We start from the raw sequence: 20,909 nt of genomic DNA on the forward strand, positions 1-20,909 counted from the left end.
GTAAGGTGCATGCATCAGCTCCTATGCAAAATATGGTCGGATGAAAGCATGCCTGTCGATTGGAATTTAAGTGTGCTCTGCCCAATCCATAAAAAGGGCGATCCTGCAATCTGTGCCAATTACCGCAGAACATATATATACATTCTATATATAAATACGTAATTTAAGTTGAAAATAAAAATTACTTTGCGTTGTTACCTAAGCCTAATCCTAATTTTTACTAAGTTACTCGATATTTATTAATATGTAGAGTAAGGTGAAGGGAATTATTATTTTTTTTAAATCCCTTTTGGCAGTTTTGCACAAAATTGGTTTTTGGGTACAAAATATTATTTGCTTCTTCGTACATTAAGAAATGTCTCCGGCGCCATTTATTTTTTGAAAAAAAAAAAAGTTAGGTTAATCTTTGCGTTTTGATTTCCCCAAATTTACTTTCGTGCATTCATTTGTATTTGTCATCAAAACTTAAAGTTTTTGAGTAAGCATTTCTAAAACACTTCTGGGGATGCAATTTTATAATTTTATCATATACGGGCATGAAAAGTGCTGATAAATATCCAAATTTTGAAAAACACCATATGTTTTAATTTTCTATATTACGTAACAAGTTATATTTTAATTATATATAATAAACAAGGATGATATTAGGTTGGGGATTAAGTTAGTAGCGTTTTCACCGAAGACTTTTATTTAAACAAAAAACAGTAATTATATCCATAAGTTAATCAATTATATATTCGCCGTTGCTGTTTACAACTTCTTCCCACCTCTCGACCAATTCCGTGATGGCGTTCCGCCAAAAATCGCCTGGTCCGGTGTGAAAGAAGTTGTTGAGCCAGTTTTTAAGAACCTCTATATTATCGAAGAGAACGCCCTTCATGTGATTTGCCGTGGAGCGGAAGAGTTGGTAATCGGTCGGCGCAAGGTCCAGAGAATACGGAGGATGCTGAAGGACCTCCTATTCGAGCTCTTGGTGTGCGGCTTCGACGACTTGTGCAAGATGAAACTGGAGTTGGAGTTATCAGGAAGGAGTATGGATTGACCATGTCGATCAGGTCTTTTCAGTTGAATAGCCTCATTCACGTGGTGTAGCTGGGCAAAGTAGGGCTTCTTTTTGACCGTAGCATTCTTTTCAAGCATTTCCCAATGCATAGTGCACGGTGCCGTGCTTTTCCCACCAAATACATATCATGATCTTCTTTGGCTGAAGATCTGACTTGACTCTCGCCTTTGCTTCACTACTTTCTTTGATGTCTAGGCCCCCTTCCTTATCTCCCGTGCCGATTCGGTACAAAAACCATTATGACCGCATGTTGCTCGATGGCAGGCGGCGAGATACTGTGAATCAATTTGAAGGCGATTTTCCTTGTTTTATTTGTTGAGCTCGTGAGGCATCCAGGTTCAAAATTTTTCGGTAAATCCCTTTGAATAAAAGTGATTGAATAGCATTTCATAATCGCAGTTCATTTTTTTTTACCAATTCATACCTGATTTGGCAACCGTTCTCCTGCAAAAGTAATTTGAGACTTTCTCATCAAATTCAGAAGGCCTTCCGCTGTCGTCGACGTCAAAGTCGCCATTTGCAAACGATTTCCGTGCTATAGACTTGCCTATGACACCTTCTCCATACATGTCGCAAATGTCCCGGACTGCTTCGGCAGCTTCTTGACCTCGATGAAAAGCAAAGAAGAGCAGGTGCGGAAAATTTTAATTTTTGCATCCTGGGTATTCCATTTTTAAGCCTCTAAACTAAAAATAAAATTAATAACTCGAAGATACAACTGACATAGTTTTATAGAGCAGAAAGAGTTTTATAGAATGAATACTTACCCTTTGCCAAACAGCAAACAAATCGTTGCAAAATAAAAAAAAATATAAAAAAGCTATAAACTTATTTTCCAACCCAATATGTTAAGCCAATGATTATGGTGAAAAACAAAACTGAGGGGAACTTCAGCTGCCACCTAACGAGGGGGATTCACCAGCCGAATTCTGCGTGATCATTTCACATCAATTCACACACTCGTCCAATCAGTCGTTGTTCAGACGGCAACGGAGTGTCATTGGTATACTTCTGTCGTAAATCACCAACACAATCTCAGTTTTTTTGTAAACACATTCCAAGGGGCATCAGCTGATGAGCTGATTCTGTCAAATTCGCTCAGGGTCGAAAAACAGTATGCTTTAGGGCACACCTCTAAAAGTCTTTTCGCCATGTAGTTTTATTTTAATTATTACAAATGATGGTGTTTGATACTTATTGTGAGAAAAAATTGTTTCCATTACACTCACAGCTTGCAACCAGCCTACTTATATATTACAAAAATTAAATAAAAATAAAAAAAATACTTAAAAAGCGATTTTAATAAATTAAAATTTAAGTTCCTCAAAGCTTTTACCTTCTTTTCTCTCAAATATATAGGAAAAAAATGTAAATCAACGCACAAAAAACTTTACAATTTATCTCGTATCTTGATAATCAAAAGCCTCCCAAATCTTTGAGAAAAAGAAAAATCAAGTAATCGATTACTTTTCTTTTTTTCTCAGCCAATCAATTGTAAAGGCTTTACCTTAATAGCATTGCGATGATTTAGCTATTTGAAGAGCAAAACACGCGTATATCCTTTTTAGTATATAAGTATATGTATGTAGATATTCAGCCATGCAAAGTCCAGTTTTTATGGGTTCTTAAAAAATCCCAATCTGTTACACACTTAATACACATATACTTGCAATGTATGTATTTGAACGGTTGTTGTAAAAGCAGTAGTAGTACAAAATATGTAACTATTGTATAGGGTGTTTCTTTAACAGAATGTCAGCTTTTTATTAAAAATCATTCGATTTTTATTTTTTGGCTCAAGAACACCACTCAGCTTTCAATTATTATTTTTCCGCTCAGTAGTAAGGACTCAGGATTTTTATTTTTACTTAAGAGTAATGACTGTCACCAGATTTTTATCTGTTCCTTTCCAAAATAAAACTCAAAATCTTATGAATTGCAATTTTATGGGAAGTGGCAATAAGGTTGACACCTTAAGTACCTAAGTGGTCAAACATGGCATTTCGAACTGGCGTTTCGGAGCTTTCCAGACTGTTGGACTGTTCCGCCTACAATTGTCATTAAAACGTTGACTCTCTTTCCGTTTAAGGAAGAGTAGGAACGAGACGATGTGAGACAGGACGAGTCCATCCATGTATACACAAATGGATCCAAGCTCGAGGTTAGGGCAGACCCCAAATATCTGAAGACCTCCTTTAGCATCCCAACTATTTCCGAGACACTGATATAATGTGATACGATACCAGGAAATGATATCTACACACATTTTCGCTGATAACATCACTAAACACAACCTCTAAGGAAACCATGAAACGACGCTTCACCCAGAAGTAACATGGGTTCCCGGCCAATGTGACATTGATGGCAACTGCAGGGCAAGGGAGACTCGGGAGCACACCGCTACCATGGGGGTCGTGGACAGCCTGATATGCCTATCCTGTCTTGAAGATAACGACACTGCAAAGCATTTTCTCTGTAGCTGTCCTGCATTTTCCAGAATCAGACTTAGGATATTGGATTGCGATACACTGAGTATGGACAAAGTGCATACTCTTACTCTTCCGGATCTCTTAAAGCTCATCAATGAATCCAAGAGATTTGTGGAAGAGTGACCTCAAACTAATTTATCCGTTTTTACCATCCACCTTTTATCTTTCCTATCTCTATCCGGGTGTAGTACAATGGTCTACTGACTGAGAGCTTGGACTAATCTAAAAGGGAGACTTGGAACCTAGTTGATTGCTGAGTGCACAGACAATGATATAGGCATGTCCTTACAGACTTATAAGCTACTTATTTTTGAGAAAGATGTCTTAATGAACCCACCTGCAGAATCGCCAGACAATTGTGACCGACTTTCACTTAGCACTATAATTTCCGTTTTAAGGGGTCGCTAATAGGCTGGTACAACCACAGGATGGGCGTGCAAATACATGACTCTATAGAAGCTGTTTAAATGAGACGTAGATTCACCATTTTAGGTAGACAATTTTTTTATGAGTTAGGAGATCTCAATAGTGTGGAATCAGGGATCTTCTAAAATTTTTGAAAATTCACACTGCTTTTAGGGGATTTAAAAATAAAATAAATAAAATTTACACTGTTTTTAGGGGAGCATACTTTTCATAAATTTTTCATAAAAATGTAAATCATTTTATAGCAGGTGTTTTATAAATCACTTATCTTGTATAAGGCCAATTCATTATAATCATTACTCTTGATAAAAATCCAAAATCTATAATTACTTTGGAGCAAAAAACCAAAATTTAAATCTCAAACTGATAGAAGGTTGGAAGTTCGGGTTTCTTTTCAGCAGTGTTCGGTTTTGACAGCTGTTTCATGACATCTTTTTATCAAACATCAAATATAAAATCTCCTTAACCGATTTCGATTTCACTCGAGTGCCACAAAAACAAAAAAAATGTGAAGAAATTTTAAATATTTCGAAATTGAAATACATTTTTTTACATCAGACCCCGACCATACCTTTTTGATCACAGGCGGTAATCGACGAGGAACAATTTAAACAAGGTTCTTTTAGTATCAGCAAGAATTTATTTCCACGCACTGGTGATAATTTACTTAAATTCATCGTCATCTTAAATGAACGGCTTTCCCGAGTCGAGACAAATTCACGATTTAACAAAAGTTCAGGATTTAATTCTAGGCGTAAGACTCGTGTTGTTGGAATTGGATTTGCTTTTATTCGGAAAGCGCTATCAACGAAAGAAGCCATGTAAGCCAGAGCAACTAACGATTTGAATAATTTTTTTATGCTGGCCAGAGCATCTCAAGTCCTCCTCCTTGGTCCCATTGTTCGCTTCTCTAGTTATAGTAGGTTCTACCAGAAGCAACGATATTCATCTTGGCGATTCTAGTTTAATGTTTAATCCCTCAACATTATAAAATGGGATTCCAAATGGTTCCTCTTTGTACGAAATCTTCCATTAATTTAAGTTCTGACTCTGTGTATTTTTTTTTCGGAGGTGGCTTAGAAATTCGCTTTTTATATTTAAGATTTCCAGGAAATGCTGCCCATTTTGTAAGAGTGGTCACGTTTGTGGTCACAGAAGCTTTGAACGGACAGCCTGTGAGCTTATTCTTGCAATAGTTTTAATGCCCAAGCCTCTAAGATGTCTCTTTGTGTTTTCCCACAGTTTCTAAGGCCCAAAACTTGTTGTTTTTCGATTTCATTCAATTCCTTTCCACGAGTCATGAAAAATAGGTTTTTCCGTATATAGAACAGAGAGACAAAGTAAGCACTGAGTATTAAGAAGAACTATATGTAGACCACAAGAAATTTCTTATCTCTGAATATGTTATGTTTAATGAAAAATCTTTGCGGGCAGAGCTGCGAGTGTCACCTAGTAGTCAGTGCAAAAATTAAGGCTACTTCCTTACTTGCGGAAAACCTTTTTTATTCTTTTTCTAGACTGATATTCTCTTTTTAGGCTGATACACTTCGTCCAACGCTGTTCTAGACCATTGATATCTTCCGAATAATAGGACTGAAGGCTGAAAAATAGGCCTTCGTTTCTACAATCACCACCTCCTTTGAATAAAATCCTTTTCTTGCCCGTCATTTCTTCAATTTGGGGAATAAATAGTAGTCCGCAGGAGTGTGAAATGAGTTGAAACCTTATTTCCACTAATTTTGCGACCACAACTGCTGAGCCGTGAGTTGGTGCATTGTCGTGATGGAAAAGGAAAATCACTCAACATCCTCGATTCACACGACTGCCAAGCACAAAGATATATACCGATCTGACTGAAACTTGGTTTGTGTTCTTTCAAGAGATGCTACTAACTAAACATAAACTCGACTCGCGCTAGTAGTGCCACCTCTCTGTCTTTACAAGAACTTTTGGAACGACCCTCAAAACTCTTCTGGAGCGAAATATTTTTCAGTAGTGTTACTGCCTTAAGTTAAACCATATGTAGTCACAGCTATTGGCTGAAAGCTTCCTGTGAATTATCCGAAAATGTACTATTAGTTTGACCACACTGCACGCCCACTATGCGCATACTGTACTTTTTGGGGCAGCTGTGGTAACGTGTTCAACCAAAAGCCAAACTCAAGCTTTATCTCTGGTATTTTCGTGGAAATGATATACAATTTTGTACGGTCTTCTCTTCACTCAATCTTTGATATTTTCATGCACTTCCATTTAGCGTTTTCATTCCTAAAACGAAAATATGCAAAGCAATTTGAATAATAATATTTATATATATTAACAATGCTTAGTATATAAAATTTCTGCTTATTGAAATATTTTACAATATTTTATTTTATTTTTTTTTTTTTGAATAAGTGGACTCTAGGCAGTTATTGACAAATTTTCCACTGAATTTCGGCTAAAGTTTTTATAAAAACAAAATACTCAAAAGCGGTACAGACCAATGATCTTGTCATGGCAAATACAGATACACCCATTAGACATTTGTAAAACTTTTCATGTGCAGTACTAACTCCTCACATGCGACAATTCTGCTCGCTCACCTATTCACTGCTATGAGGAATATTCGGAGCGCAACATCATAAGATGCGAGCAGCTTGCAATGAGGACTCATTTTGTTGGCAAAATTATTAGCTCACACGCATTTTTTATCACTGCTAAACTTTAGTTTGACACCTGTAAAACAGATTCATCAACAATGAGGCTATACATTGACAAAGTAAGAACGACTGTTTTTTTTCTATTTTTACAATATTCTTGATTATTTGCTTATATAATTTTCTAAACATTCAACAAGAAACAAGTTCAATTTGGAAACGGAAGTTAACACCAAATAAAAGCTAAGGCTTATATAATACTTACCAGTAAAAAGCGGTTAAGTCGAATTAACCTTTATCTATTTTATTATTATTATTTCTATGGTTGCAAGGAGGAGCAAAAGGCATTCAACTGCTCCTCAAAAATTATGTTTCCTACCCTCATGTGTCGTTTTCGACATATCTGCGTATTTTCACTTTACTAAAAAGTGGAAAATTAAGATTTAAATATTTTAATATAAATATTTGATTGAATATATTATTTTTAAATCAAAACTACCTTCAAAACATATAGCACAGCTTCGGCTTCCTTTTATTCGAGAAAGTACTCCACTTCGGTTCAGGTGATCAAATCCCACGAGATGACAAATCAGTCAAAGCTACTGATGAACTTGATCTCGGCTTAATGGTTCTAGTAGGTTTTAAAAAGCACAATCCAATTTTCGATAGGAAATTTTAACTTAGATTTGATTTTTGCTTGATATTCCAGTTCGGGTTGGTCTCATTAATACAGCCATTTGCCTTGCGTGTGCAGTCTGTGTGTGCCTATTTCTTGAATTAACAAATATTTTGATTGATCATCTTATTTTGTTTTGTTGCATCTCTTTTATGTACGTGTATTTTATTCCCCAACTAGTGAAAACTAGCTTCGCCCCCCACAAGAAGTCAACTTGAAGTATGATAATTTCCCTACTAAAAAAATACAGATTTTCCCATAAGCATCGAAAATGCTGAATGAATGTGGCCAACGTAACTTTAAAAAAAAAAATGCATGACAAATATTTTTATGCTACTTTCTTTCAATATATCAATTTAAAAGTCTCCACGAAGTCAAGGAATTCGATTAATGCCGGGCCATACTTTTCCATAAAAATTTAAAAACTTTTGAGGTCGTGCATCGTTTTGCACACAAATAGCGGTTAAAAGTTAAGAAAGAATTTTGTTAAATATATATTAGCAAATATCCAATATGAGCTATTTAGGCGTTAAAGCAAAGTACATGGGTGAGGCAAAATTTATCACCCTATCGGAAGACTTATGATTTTTGCAAATGGCGTCATACGTGAATCATATTTGACGCTTATGGGCTAGACAGCCGCATTATACAGTATAACAGACAAGTAATGGAGCGCGTAGAGGTTAAAATAAAGACTTCCATCACTAAGTTTCTTTTTTATTTAGGAAAAAAGTTATTCAAAAACCAAATAGGATGATAAATTTTGCGCCTCCTTGCTTATATGAAAAATATAAAAAAAATAAATAAGGTCAGCAGATATAGAAATCAAAAGGCATACATTTTTTATTATTGCTTTGCCAGATTATTACCGCTAAGTGGAATATGGCACATAACAAGCATACATACAAACAAACAAAAATTAGAAAAAAGTTACTTTTGTTCTACAATTTTAATTTTATCAATTTAAGAAATGTAGAGCATCACAGTTTTATAGCAAAAAACAATATACATTCGGTTGAGTCATTTTTGAGTAATTGCAGTTTGAAAATTAATTTTAGCATTTCTCAAAATATTGTGGCCAACATACCTACTTTTTAGTAAGCTTATTAAATAACGTTTGAAACAACAACCTTCCAGGGGAAACTAGCTTCAAAGCACAGGGTTTGCAAAATTCATTTGGTTTAACTTCTTTAATCCTACTTCCGAGTGCAGCCTGTTAATGTAAACAGCATTCTTTTGCGTTTAATTGATTCAACATATTGACTTTTGTACCAAATGTCGTTGTGCATTGTGAGATTGCCTTCAAAATCAACAAAAAGTTATCAAAGAAAAAGGCTACATCATCGAAAAAAATCGAAAAAAATGTTTAGAACTCTTTACTTTATCTTATATTAGCATTTTATTTAAATCAAGCTGTTCCAAGCGGTATGCAGAGCGATACAAACTTACGTTTGGGGATATGACTTATTTGATGAAGTAAATAAACTCAACGTTACTTCATTAAAAGAATCCTCAAACTATCCGCGTTCACTCCGAAGTATGCAATAACACTAGAAACTAATTTAGAAGATAGACACATGTATTCTTTAGAACTACCATATACATACATGAAGTATATCTGGAAAACCATCTATACATACAATTGCAACAGACTCCCACACAAACTAACACAAGGCATCTTTAGTAAAAATGTGTTTTGACTTAAGCATTTGAACGGCATTAACATGGAGTTCAGTCTGAAGTTTGAAGAAAACATCACCGCTACAGCTTCGCAAGAGCGCTGTGTGCAGCTTCTTACCAAAATGAAAATAAAAGATCTCAACATGGCAAGAAAAAAAGGACAGTCAAATGCGACGCAAAGTTATAAACATTTAGACTATTCAAAAGGGGAACCATATATTAAAAAAGATATGCGACTAGCTGACATTACAACAATTTTCAAAGCAAGATGTACCATAGTTACCTAAAGTTAACGCAAGCACGTATGGAAATACCCAGAAAATTTGCATCCTCTGTAATTAAAACGAAAAAGAAGATATACAGCACAGTGCATACAGATATGTACCTTAGGAGGATGTCCGGTACTGAAGGAGATCAGAACAAGATACCAAAATGCAGCGAAGCTAAATGAAGCATAAGTAATAGATGTACTTAATGGCCACAATTGGAAAATACTAACTTGCTTTATATACTCAGCCCTACGCTATAGAGAATTTCTTATTGCAGAGTTTAATTATTGATTACTTTTTGAGCTCTGACAGACAACACTGTTATTGCCACAAATTTATTATTTCTTTCTTTATATACATTTTATTATAAAGGGTGGTTAAATTTCAAGAGCCGATGTTGAGTGTAAACCACACCTAAACCTCAAGTTTTTTTCTGCACTTCATTTCACATTTTTCAATTTCAGACTAACCCAATTTGAATCATGGAAAGATATACAATCGAGCAACGCCTTAAAGTTATTCAGGCTTATTATGAAAACGGGCGTTCAAATCAAAATGCATATCAAGGAAAATCATCTTCAGTGAAGAGGCACATTTTCACCACTGTCGATTCGTCAATAAGCAGAATTGCCGCATTTGGGCTAATGATAGTCCAAGAGCGATTGCCGAAAAACCAATGCACCCACAAAGAGTAACTGTTTGGTGCGGTTTATGGGCCGTCGGCATCATTGGGCCGTATTTTTTCCAAAATGAGGCCGGTCAGGCAGTTACTGTGAATAGTGTTCGGTATCGTGAGTAACGAACTTTTTATGGCCCGAATTGGGAGATATGGATGTGGACGATATGTGGTTTCAACAGGACGGTGTCACTTGTCACACAGCTAACGAAACAACGGCTCTTTTGGACAAAAAATTTGATGGCCGAATAATCTCACGTCCCGGCGATGTCAATTGGCCGCCACGATCATGTGACTTGACTGACTTGACACCGTTGGACTTCTTTCTTTGGGGTTATTTGAAAGAAAAGGTGTACGTCGATAAGCCAGCAGAAATTCAAGAGCTAAAGGATGAGATAATTCGGCACATTAACGGCGTAGAACCTCAATTATGCCTCAGCGTCAAATTCGGACCATCGGATGGAGGTGTACCGCCGAGGCCCCCGGCGGCCATTTGTTCCACACGTAATTGAGCCATACCAGTATTATCATAATGAAGAGAAATGACAATTATTTCCTAAAAAAATTGTATTAGATTCAAAATCAACACCGGCCCTTGAAACTTAACCACCCTTTTAGAGTTTTTTCTCAGAAGCGTGATTTTCGACTTAGCCGCTTGTTGCTTCTGACCCGAGTTCTAAAAGTGTATATTTTTACAAGGGTAATTCAATGCCAATTTCCTTTGCAATTTGATTGATTGTTCGCACACTCTAGGCTTGACATTTAACAAGTTTTTATTATTTTTTCTCTTCGCTATATAATTTCTTTATATGTAAGTGAACAGTAATACATATGTATCCTTCTTTCATTTGTTTGTTGCAGGTCTTTGGCTCGCCCAGCACACCCATACTGGAAAACCCTGAACATCAAACACGCTGGTATTTCAAATACTTTTTGGGCAAATGTAAGTATGCAGGCAAGAAAAAAAAAAAATTCAAATACTCTTCATCACAGTTTGACAACGGCTATAATTGAGCGCGTACACGCCCATTCGCTTGCTGGCTAGCACTCAACCGTCATTACTACGAGATCAAAAAAGACCTTTTTTGATTGATAGCCAAACAATACGCAAAAATAGCCGGAGGGAAAATAAGAATAAGAAAGTATCGTAAGCGTATGCAATACGAGCAGATATACACATACCAATGTACATATACAGGGTTACCGGAAAAGTTGTTCTCATATATATTTAAGATCATTTCCAACAAAAGTGGACGTAGAAGAAATAAACCATTTTTTTTTTAAATAATCTTTAATGGTTAAATTTATATATATTTTCATATAACCATATCAATCAGAAACCATCTAAATAATAATGTCCTTAAAAGGCTTCCTGGACGATTTTCCTGCTAACCCTGTATAAGTGGATGCATATGTACCTATGTGAAAGCATTAAGTGAATATAGTCCATAAGCATATCGCTTGTAATGATTTAGTAATGGTTTAAATTCATTTACGGCGCTTAGCCACAATTTCATTTTAAATTCAAAGCGGTTGAGGGTGACGCACAAGAAAAGCAACAGCTCCTTTGGCCCACTTATTATTGAATTTTCCTTATTTGATCCACTTATGCCATCCCGCCAGCAGAAGTACTTGCGACAATGTCAAAGCTCGTTTGCTTGAATGTGAAATATGAGTATATATATATGTGTGTGTATATATGTAGATATTTATGTACTTAACTTTAGGATGGATATATCCATCTAGCTGGAAGGTTGTCTTCTTTAATCTATGGATGCATTGAAATATACATTTGTGGGTGTGTTGGTTGGCGGTATTTGATTTAGTGTTATGTGTTTTAGCTTTTTTGGGGATATGCAAGAGAATCTGCTATCTTCATACGTTTGTCTGTATTTATTTATAAGTTTATTTTATAATAGCAAACTCCGAAATCACTGCACGGATTTAGGAGGAGGATGGCAAATGGGCTTTTGACTATAAATTGCAAAGGTATTTCAGCCTTTTTGAAGATACCGCCGATTACGATGAATGTTGATGAGGCTAAACATAATTAGGACGCCTTTCTTTCATGAAGTCTTTCATAGATTGGGTGACTTAAGCCCGTTGTAAAATTTGCATCTTTTGTCATCGAAGGTTGCTGCTTTTTGAGCTATTCATGTAAAAATTGGTATAATAAATATAATTGGAGATAGCTTTAATGGTTTTTGAAATATTGTTCATGAAAATTATTGCTGTGTTTGAAGCAATTACCGAAATTAAATATATACACATTTTACCCTAACACTTCTTCGTTTCACGAAATAAATAATAAAATTGCTGGCCTACTGAATTTCATAGATCATTTAGTTTCTAGTATACTTTAAGCATTTTAAAATCATTTTACATTTCCTACATTCCATACAAGCTGATCCAATTCTTCTAAAAATAGTTTTATTTTTGAAACCCCCCTAAGCTATTTAATTTTGAAAACTCTATACAAAAAATTTCAACATTGAATAACAGCCCGATTCTATACATTCGACAAATTAATAAAGGTTTACAAATAATCAAGATTTGTATCAAGCTGAAAGCCTTGATAAAACTAAAAACATTTATTACCCTGTGCTTTTCACCACTCTACGGTGAGCAATTTAATGTAAACAGAAGCAAACTGTTTAGTGGGGCAAACTCAAGGATGATAAATTTACCAGGTTTGCTCTTTAACTATGGTGAAAAAGCTTCGGCTTCGGCGCCCGAATTCTACACGATCATTTTCCATGTACTCGTATTCACACACTCGTCCAATCAGTTGTTATTCAGATAGCAACAAAGCAGCGTGAACGAGAAATGTGTTAATTTTTTCCGTATATCACTCGCACAATTGCACAGGCAATGCATTCACACACTCGTCGAATCAGTCGTTGTTCAATAGCGACGAAGCAACATGAGTGAAGATTGTGTTGATTTTTTTCGCATAGCACTAATACAATCTTATCGCCAGCCGAAATTTGCACAATCATTTTACACATATTCATACACTCGTCTAATCATTCGTTGTTCAGACTGCAACGAAGTATCATTGGTTGATTATTTTCGTATATCGCCAACACAAACTCAATTTTTTTGTAAACATACCCGAAGCTGATTGTGTAAAATTCGCCGAGTGCCGAATAACGGTCTGCTAAATAGAGAAATATTAGGAGGGTTTCTAATGAGTGCTACCAAACTAAAAACTTACAAACTTACCGTGTAATTTTAAATGAACACAAAAGAGCCATTAAATATGCGAAACGCAACTCCTGGAAATATTACTGCAAATCCATTGAATCCATAAAGGATTCTGCCAGACTAAACAAGATCCTTTCAAGGACCTGCAGAACTCTTCTAAAAAGAGAATATAGGGAATGGGCTAAAACTGCAGAAGAATCTTTGACTATCTTGGTAAATAATCATTTTTCGGAAAAATCTATTGCCCCACGCAAAATTATCGACACGAGTCGACATGTAGGGCTACTCAACGTTTCTCTGAAATCTATCCTGTCAGTTGTGAGAATCACGTGTTTTCCCCCTTTAACTCTCCTGGTTTTGATGATATCCTGCCTGTAATGCTTCAGAAAATAAGTATCATGGTGGTTCCTGTCCTGCAAGAAATCTACATGTCGTGTATCGTTCTTATTCACGTCCCCGCCAACTGAAAAAAACGAGAGTTCTTTTCATACCCAAGGCGTTGAGGAGGGGCCACGACTCGGCTAAAAACTTCTGGCCTTCAAGTCTAGCAACGCAGCATGCCTACCTGAAGGGGGAAAACCACGGAATCCGCCTAATACGAGGTCTGGAATAAACTGGACTGTGGAATAAACTCTGAAGGGCAAACAATTCACTTTAGCGGCCTTCGTAGATATAGAGGGTGCTTTTAATAACATTAGGACGGAGTCGATTGCCACTGCGTTAGATAGACTAGAGGTGGAAAGACCTATGGATATGTCTCAGGAGCCAAGCAGGAAAGTTAATGCGTTATTTAGTTCGGAAAAAAGTCATGCTGTGGATGTACGATGTAGTGGTTCTGCCAATTTTAACGTATGGCTCCTGGTTGGGTGGGAAGCGAATATTACTAAACTGGGAAATGTGCAAAAGACTGCAGGTATTGGCATCACCGGAGCATGTAGAACTTGCCCCAGTGCTGTCCTGAATATCGTTTTGCACTTACTTCCCATCGACTTTTATTTCCATCACTACTCAAAGCGCAATCAAGTCAAAGAAGATCAAGGCAATCTCTAGCACTTTTGGGCAGTTAACACCGTGTTACATCCGTAAACTGATTACATCTCTTTCGTGATGATCTGTGGTGGTTTTCTTTGCCTAATGACGAACTTAATTACGACCAAAAACTCAATTTTCTTCAAAGTTGATATCTTCATCTCGATTATTTTGTTTATTCGGCGATATCTAAAAGTTGAACAAACCAATTTGGCTAAAACTAAATAAAAAAAATGAGCCAGCCTTCCCTCTCTAACCCCGCCATCCCCAACAAATGTTACCTAGATTGATACTTTCATTGCGACACACACACATACACCCATCCACTTCAACTCCTTGCGTAATGTTCACAATAGGTATTTTCCCTCGTCCTTTATATTGTATTTTCTAAGTACGTGCTGCTCCTTTCGATTCCTGTCTATTCAATCAATCGCTTTATACAATTTGTGTGTAAGTGTGTTTGAGTGAGCGTGCCAACAATGCCAATCAGCAGACAAGCAGTCATTCACACAGTCAACCCCACAGTCACTCAACTAGTTATAATATACTATACTCGTTTTTTCACCCTTTATGCCATTCAGCTAGCGTTCTTTTCGCAAACTAAATTTCCATATTATTTTTTTGCTTTTGTTTTTGTAGTGCACCAAAATTACGTTGGCATCGATGCGGAGAAGAATCAATACTTTCTTTCGGTTGTTTCACAAGAGTCGGGACATCAGGGGGCACCAATGTATCGAGCAATATTGTTTCGAAAGCAGGTAAGCATCTCTTTTTTTATTTGAATTAATTTTAATGAGGTGGGGAGAGGTTATTAAGGTTAGAGGTGGCAATGAGCGTTTTCATTTACGAAGTACATATCTACTGATAGAAGGCAAATAAGTTTCTGCTACTTCGCCGCCGCACGGAAATACTTAAAAAAATATGTTTTTATATAATATTTGCGATTTTTTTCTAATTGTCAGTAAGCACAGATAATTTCTATTTAAGAAGCAATTCAAAAAGTCGCAAATTTAAAAATAACTACCATTTTGTGTTTAATGTACCAATGTTCAATACACCACGAAAATTATAGTTCTTATTAACTTTTTAGTCGGCGCAAAATATTCAAGTTTGATTAAGTTTACATACGGCGCACACCGCAACAAGCCAAGTAGTTTATCATTAATATGAGCATAAGTAGACGTGCGTGGAAAAAGAAAGTACGTAATTATAAGTGAAAGTTTAATTATAAGTATCATTAATTAAGCACGCAAGCAAGATCCTATGCCACTGCTTCTCTCCAGTTGCTGTATGCGAGCTATTGGGTGAAAAGTTTTTTAATTTATGCTAAGAAAATCAAAGTTTCCCTGTAGTATCACGAGAGTACTTCACTTTAATTTGAACTAAATTTCTTTTGCACCAAATTAATATACATAATATCAAAGTTGTATTCGCCTGTTCAAATCAAGATTTAACTAAACATTTCTCAGCTGTTGTCATTCACTTGTAATTCTAATTGAGCTGGAAGCCTGTTTCTAAAAAATACAAAACACATAGCACAATCAGCGTTGTTGGAAGAAAATTCACTTTGGAGCTCAAAGGAAAACAGAGCTTGTTTTAAACAAAATTTAAGCCATTGCAAAAAAGAGCTAAAAGTATCATCATCATCGGTTCCAATCGTACCGAATGGAACATTTGGCCTCAGGTTTCAGTTGTAGAACTATTTTCATATGCACACAAATTCTGCACCTCCAGATCCCACGTACATGCTGCCGTAGCAGGTGGATTTTCCACATTTATGTGGGAGACTGTATTCCTCGCAGGTTTAAATTCATTTTTATATATGTGTAGCTTCAAAGACATGGAGTTCATCCATAAGTTACAAGCCTAAAGATAATCTGCTGAGCTCCACGGGCAAGATAACCAGATACTCCATGATGTGATGCCGCTTCTAATCTGAAGAACTGACGCCTTTTGCAGCCTTTGGGGAGGCCTTTAAACTGTATATGTAAAAGTAGCCCCCTGGAAGTGTCCACTTTCGTTAGGCCTGGGACAGTCAGGATTGAATTCCTCATCTTCAGTTATGGGTACTCGTATTACCAGGATCTACCACGTTGAAATAAGAGCAGGAATTGATGTTGTAGACTGCTGAAGCTGCTTCCTCAAATTTCTGGAACCCCCTTTTGATTCGAAGTAACAATTTCGTTACCAATTTGGGTAAAGTTACTAAAGGACTTATAAAATTTATTGTGCCTATATTTTCATGGAGTAGGCCTCAAAATATACTTAAATATTTATTCTATACGAAGAAAAAAAAATGTAAATTTCTACCCTTCTTCGACTTTTCGTGTTTTTTGGAAAAAAAATTTTTAAATTTTTTTAGAACAAAAATAAAACTATTGCACTAGAACTATTGGTATCAGAAAAACATATTTAAGGCATGAACGCATTACATATATATATCGTCCCCTTAGTATAATAATAGCCTATGTGCTCATAGGCTATTATTTTTTTATTGAATTTTTGGATTCTCCATCGTCGATTTTATATGTGGTCAAAATTTTGTCAAATTCTAGTTCCACAAAGTGGGTCAAAACGTCAGTCAAAAAATAATAAATATTTACAGACATAACGAGATTTCAGTGAGAGCTACTTTCGACAAAAAGTTTGAAATTCATTTTCTCAAAACATCAAAAAATTTATAGGCTATTTTAATACTAAGGGGACGATATATAATTGGCGCGTACACCCGTTTTGGGTATTTGGCCGAGCTCCTCCTACTATTTGTGGTGTGCGTCTTGATGTTGTTCCACAAATGGAGGGATCTACAGTTTCAAGCCGACACCGAACGGCAGATATTTTTATGAGGAGTTTTTTCATGGCAGAAATACACTCGGAGCTTTGCCATTGCCTGCCGCGGCGCGACCGCTATTAGAAAAATGTTTTTTTTTCTTAATTTTGGTGTTTCACCGAGATTTGAACCAACGTTCTCTCTCTGAATTCCGAATGGTAGTCGCGCACCAACCCATTCGGCTACGGCACCCGAACCCCCTTACACCTCTTAAAAAATATTGAAATGTTTAGTTCTTTTACAAAACAATTTACAAAGCCTATTTGTATGTAATTAAATAATAAAAGATCATCACAAAAACACTATACTACCACTTTCTGTTTTTTATTACATGCGGGGTACGTACTCCGCTCTTAACCCATTTCACACAATAACTTTTGTATAAAATTTGCCTCAGTCGCTTAGCGAAGGTCAGAATCGTCAGTTTCGAAGTCCAGCTTATATGTAGCAGATATCGCTTCCTTCCGTTTCATGTATTTCATCACTTTTATCTCTCACTTGAGCTTCGGGCCGTTTTGTCAAGATTATGAAAATCAGCTCGTCAATCTATGTAATTGCCAATAGGGGCGACGACTTCTTCAGCCACCGAAGATGACTTCTTACCTTCAAAATAGTCCCAGATTATAATTTTTTTCTTTTTGCATGTAATAAGTAATTTTAACACATTACGTCCCGTGTGCAAACATTTGTGCTTTTCATTGAACTTCACGAAAATCCCGCGTACACATATTTGTGCGTTTTGTTGAATTTGAACTCAAACGTTTTTATAAAATAAGAGAAAACGCCTTTATAAAATAATGAGCGAGGTAACAGTTAATTTCAAATTGTTTTCATCTGTAAAGTTAAATAATCTCGTCTGATCTCAAATTTCTCATTACCCTCAAATTTCTCAAGAACTCTCTTACATGAGTTTTCAATTGCCCCGTATCATCCTTCTTTGTCTATTATATAGTCTCCCGTGGTATTTCGCATAGTTTAGTACTTATTTAAAACTTGGTTTAAAAAAACCGTTATTCGCTGTATCGCTTTTTCTTGGTGATGACCTTTTCTCTACTATATGTGAAGAAACAATGAAGTATTACTCCCAAAATCGTCATAAATATAAAAAATGGAGCGTACTGCAAGGAGGTATGACGTAACTAATAACGAACTGAAAGAGTGGTTTGCCCTGGTAATAATTATAGGGTTGGTAAGAAAAAATTTTATAGTTTATTGCTGGTCAACTCATCCTCTGATTGCCAATGTCTGCTTTTGCTTTGCAATATTTAGTTTAAAGATGATCAGAGTCAGTATCCAATCCTCCAGGAAAGTGTAGAGCCTCCTTTAAAATTAATTTTGTAAAAGACAATTATGTGAACATTTACAAAATATTGCATCTAACCACGAATACAACGAACTCCCGATTGTTTTTATATGAAGAAAATTCGCATTACCGTCAAGCAAAAAATAATAAAAATTAATCGGATTTTTAGCAACTAAATTTAGTACTAAAATTTAATAAAATAAAACTCCACACCGAGGAGTTTTCTACAATAACTAATTTTGATGACACATTTGTAGAACTTTTTAGTGGTTTTTTGATGGGTTTTTACCTGCATGACAACGCTTTCACATTGTGGAAATTTACTTTGGGAAAAAAATAAATCTGTTCGCGGTCATATTCAAAAACTAAATGCCATGAAATTATCTATCAGATTATTTAAAAAAAAATCATTCCAGCAATATTTCTCTTTTATATTGCTATTCTAGGTTCTCAAGCTCTTAAAAAACACCCTATACAAAAAGCAATACTTTAATACAAAAATAGCAAACATTCAGAAACAAAAAATCAAAAAATTGTCTAGTAGAAGTGTTGATGTGTTATCATTTTGTCGCTATTTGTATGTATGTATACGCACCAGTTGCATAACTTTTGGTGCTCATTGAACCATGCGGAAACTATCATTGACAAAGTCTTCAAAACTTGCCTGCTTGTCATTTACTTATATCTGAAAATAATTTTGAATTATTTTTTACGCCTTTCATAATTCGGATTAAACTAAATTTTAAATTATCAGTATACATTACATTAGGGAGGGTCGATTTGTATGGATCGTCCTTTGCCAGCAAAAAATCGCGAAAAGCAGCGCGACTTTTAATTACTTTAAACTTATTCTGTATTACATTAAAATTAAAGGAGTTATAAAACTGCTTACTCGGGAATTTCTTAAATATTCTGATAAAAAGAGTAAAATTTGTATGGGAATTTATTGAATTTCTTTTTAATTTACGGGAAGTTTGAAACTGGATTTACAGTGTGTGTCAGAAGAAAACAACCGGTTTTTTCTTGTAACTCCAAGATATATTTCGTTCTGCTTTTTGCTGTATAATAGCCCCACTCAAGGGATGCGGCGCCAGTGCTAACTCAGGTTAGAATTTATATTTTTATGTACGCATTCGAAATGACCGAAATTATCTTACGCCGCGACTGCAAAAGTAATTAAAAAATCAAAAAAGTTTGTCGTGATGTGGAATCAGCGGTATAAGGTGTACAAAAATATTAATGACTTTTCCGAGCGCGACTTGAAGCGAGTGCCGACAAAAAATTAGGATAAAGTGACTGTCCAACTTTTGAAGCGGAACTCTTCTTTGTGACTATGCCGAGTATGCACAATTCTTGCTAAAAAGGGAATAGATGTGAGTATCAGCACCATCAAACGTCGACTAAAGGAGACGAACATATCCTACCTTCCCGCATTATCAAAACCACTGCTCTAAGAAAAACACATTGAGAAACAACAAAACAAGAAAAGGGCGTTATAGTATTGGACTGGCCTTCCAAGTCCTCAGACGCCAGCCCCATTGAAAATGTGTGGGGAACTATGAAAACGCATCTTGCCGGAAGACCAGTCCACGATTTAAAGCAACTCGTGCGTCAAGTTCACAAAATCTAGTCCGGTTTGTTGACGAGCTACGCAGAAACGCTGGTGCAAAGCATACAGAAGATGTCGGGCTATACTCGACAACGACGAAGACTACACGGCTTATTGATCGGCTACTTTCACGTAAAAATTTTTTAAATATATATCGTTTATACAGGGTGGGCCAAATAAGACCTACTAATGTTAAGCACAAATAACTTTTTTATTTTTTGACATATTTATGTTTCTCTTTTTGTAGGTTATAATTGAATTATTGGAAATTTACAGTACAATACAACGCGTTAAAATTATCGAGTTTTTCTATTCTTGACGATCAATTGTTTTAGCGCAGCATAAATATCAGCAACATTTTAATTCCAGATCAGCTCCCACAGCCTTCATGATTAGGAGTTTGGTCGGTCGTTTTGAGGAACTGGGTTCAGTGGTCGACCGTTCCGGACGAGGTGCCCATCGAAATATTCGCACTGAAGACAATGTGAAAACTGTGCGGCAGAGTGTTGCAGATGATCCATCTGTCTAAACTCGCCATCGTTTCAGCCAATTGGGCATTTCCAGAACGACATAGCGTAGAATTTTAAAGTTGGATCTTAAGATGTACCCATACAAAATTCAAATTGTGCAAGCACTGCTACCGCAAGACCACCAACACGACTACAATACGCTATTCGTTTTAACACAATTAGCCACACAAGTTGATTTTTTAAATTATGTTTTGATGTCGGATGAAGTGCATTTCCATTTAAATTGTTTTGTCAACAAACAAAACTGAAAATGAGGATGAAACACCGGAATCGATTTCAGGAGCTTCGTACAGAAAATTGCTTGATAACTTTTTGCGGCCAATGGCGGAGCAGGATCCTAATTTGTGGCCCGACTTCTTTTTATGGGGATATTTAAAAGACAAAGTGTATATTAACCAACCAGAAACATTATGTGGTGTAATGAAAAACGCGTTAAAAATAGCCAATCTTTGTATCGAGAAAAATGGTGGGCATTTGTCTGGT

General features: G+C 36.0%; 1 protein-coding gene across 4 annotated transcripts in view; it reads left to right on the plus strand.

Annotated features, from left to right (window-relative positions):
* LOC129238613 (GTPase-activating Rap/Ran-GAP domain-like protein 3) overlaps nt 1–20,909 on the plus strand; it is a 265,804-nt gene that overhangs the window by 186,508 nt on the left and 58,387 nt on the right. For all 4 annotated transcript variants that reach the window (XM_054873691.1, XM_054873689.1, XM_054873688.1 and 1 more), the window contains 2 exons: nt 10,780–10,861; nt 14,794–14,912. In XM_054873691.1, the coding sequence (XP_054729666.1) occupies nt 10,780–10,861; nt 14,794–14,912 (201 nt within the window). The remainder of the gene's footprint in view (nt 1–10,779; nt 10,862–14,793; nt 14,913–20,909) is intronic.

The sequence above is a fragment of the Anastrepha obliqua genome, chromosome 2 (assembly GCF_027943255.1).
Source record: "Anastrepha obliqua isolate idAnaObli1 chromosome 2, idAnaObli1_1.0, whole genome shotgun sequence".
Classification (NCBI taxonomy): Eukaryota; Metazoa; Arthropoda; class Insecta; order Diptera; family Tephritidae; genus Anastrepha; species Anastrepha obliqua.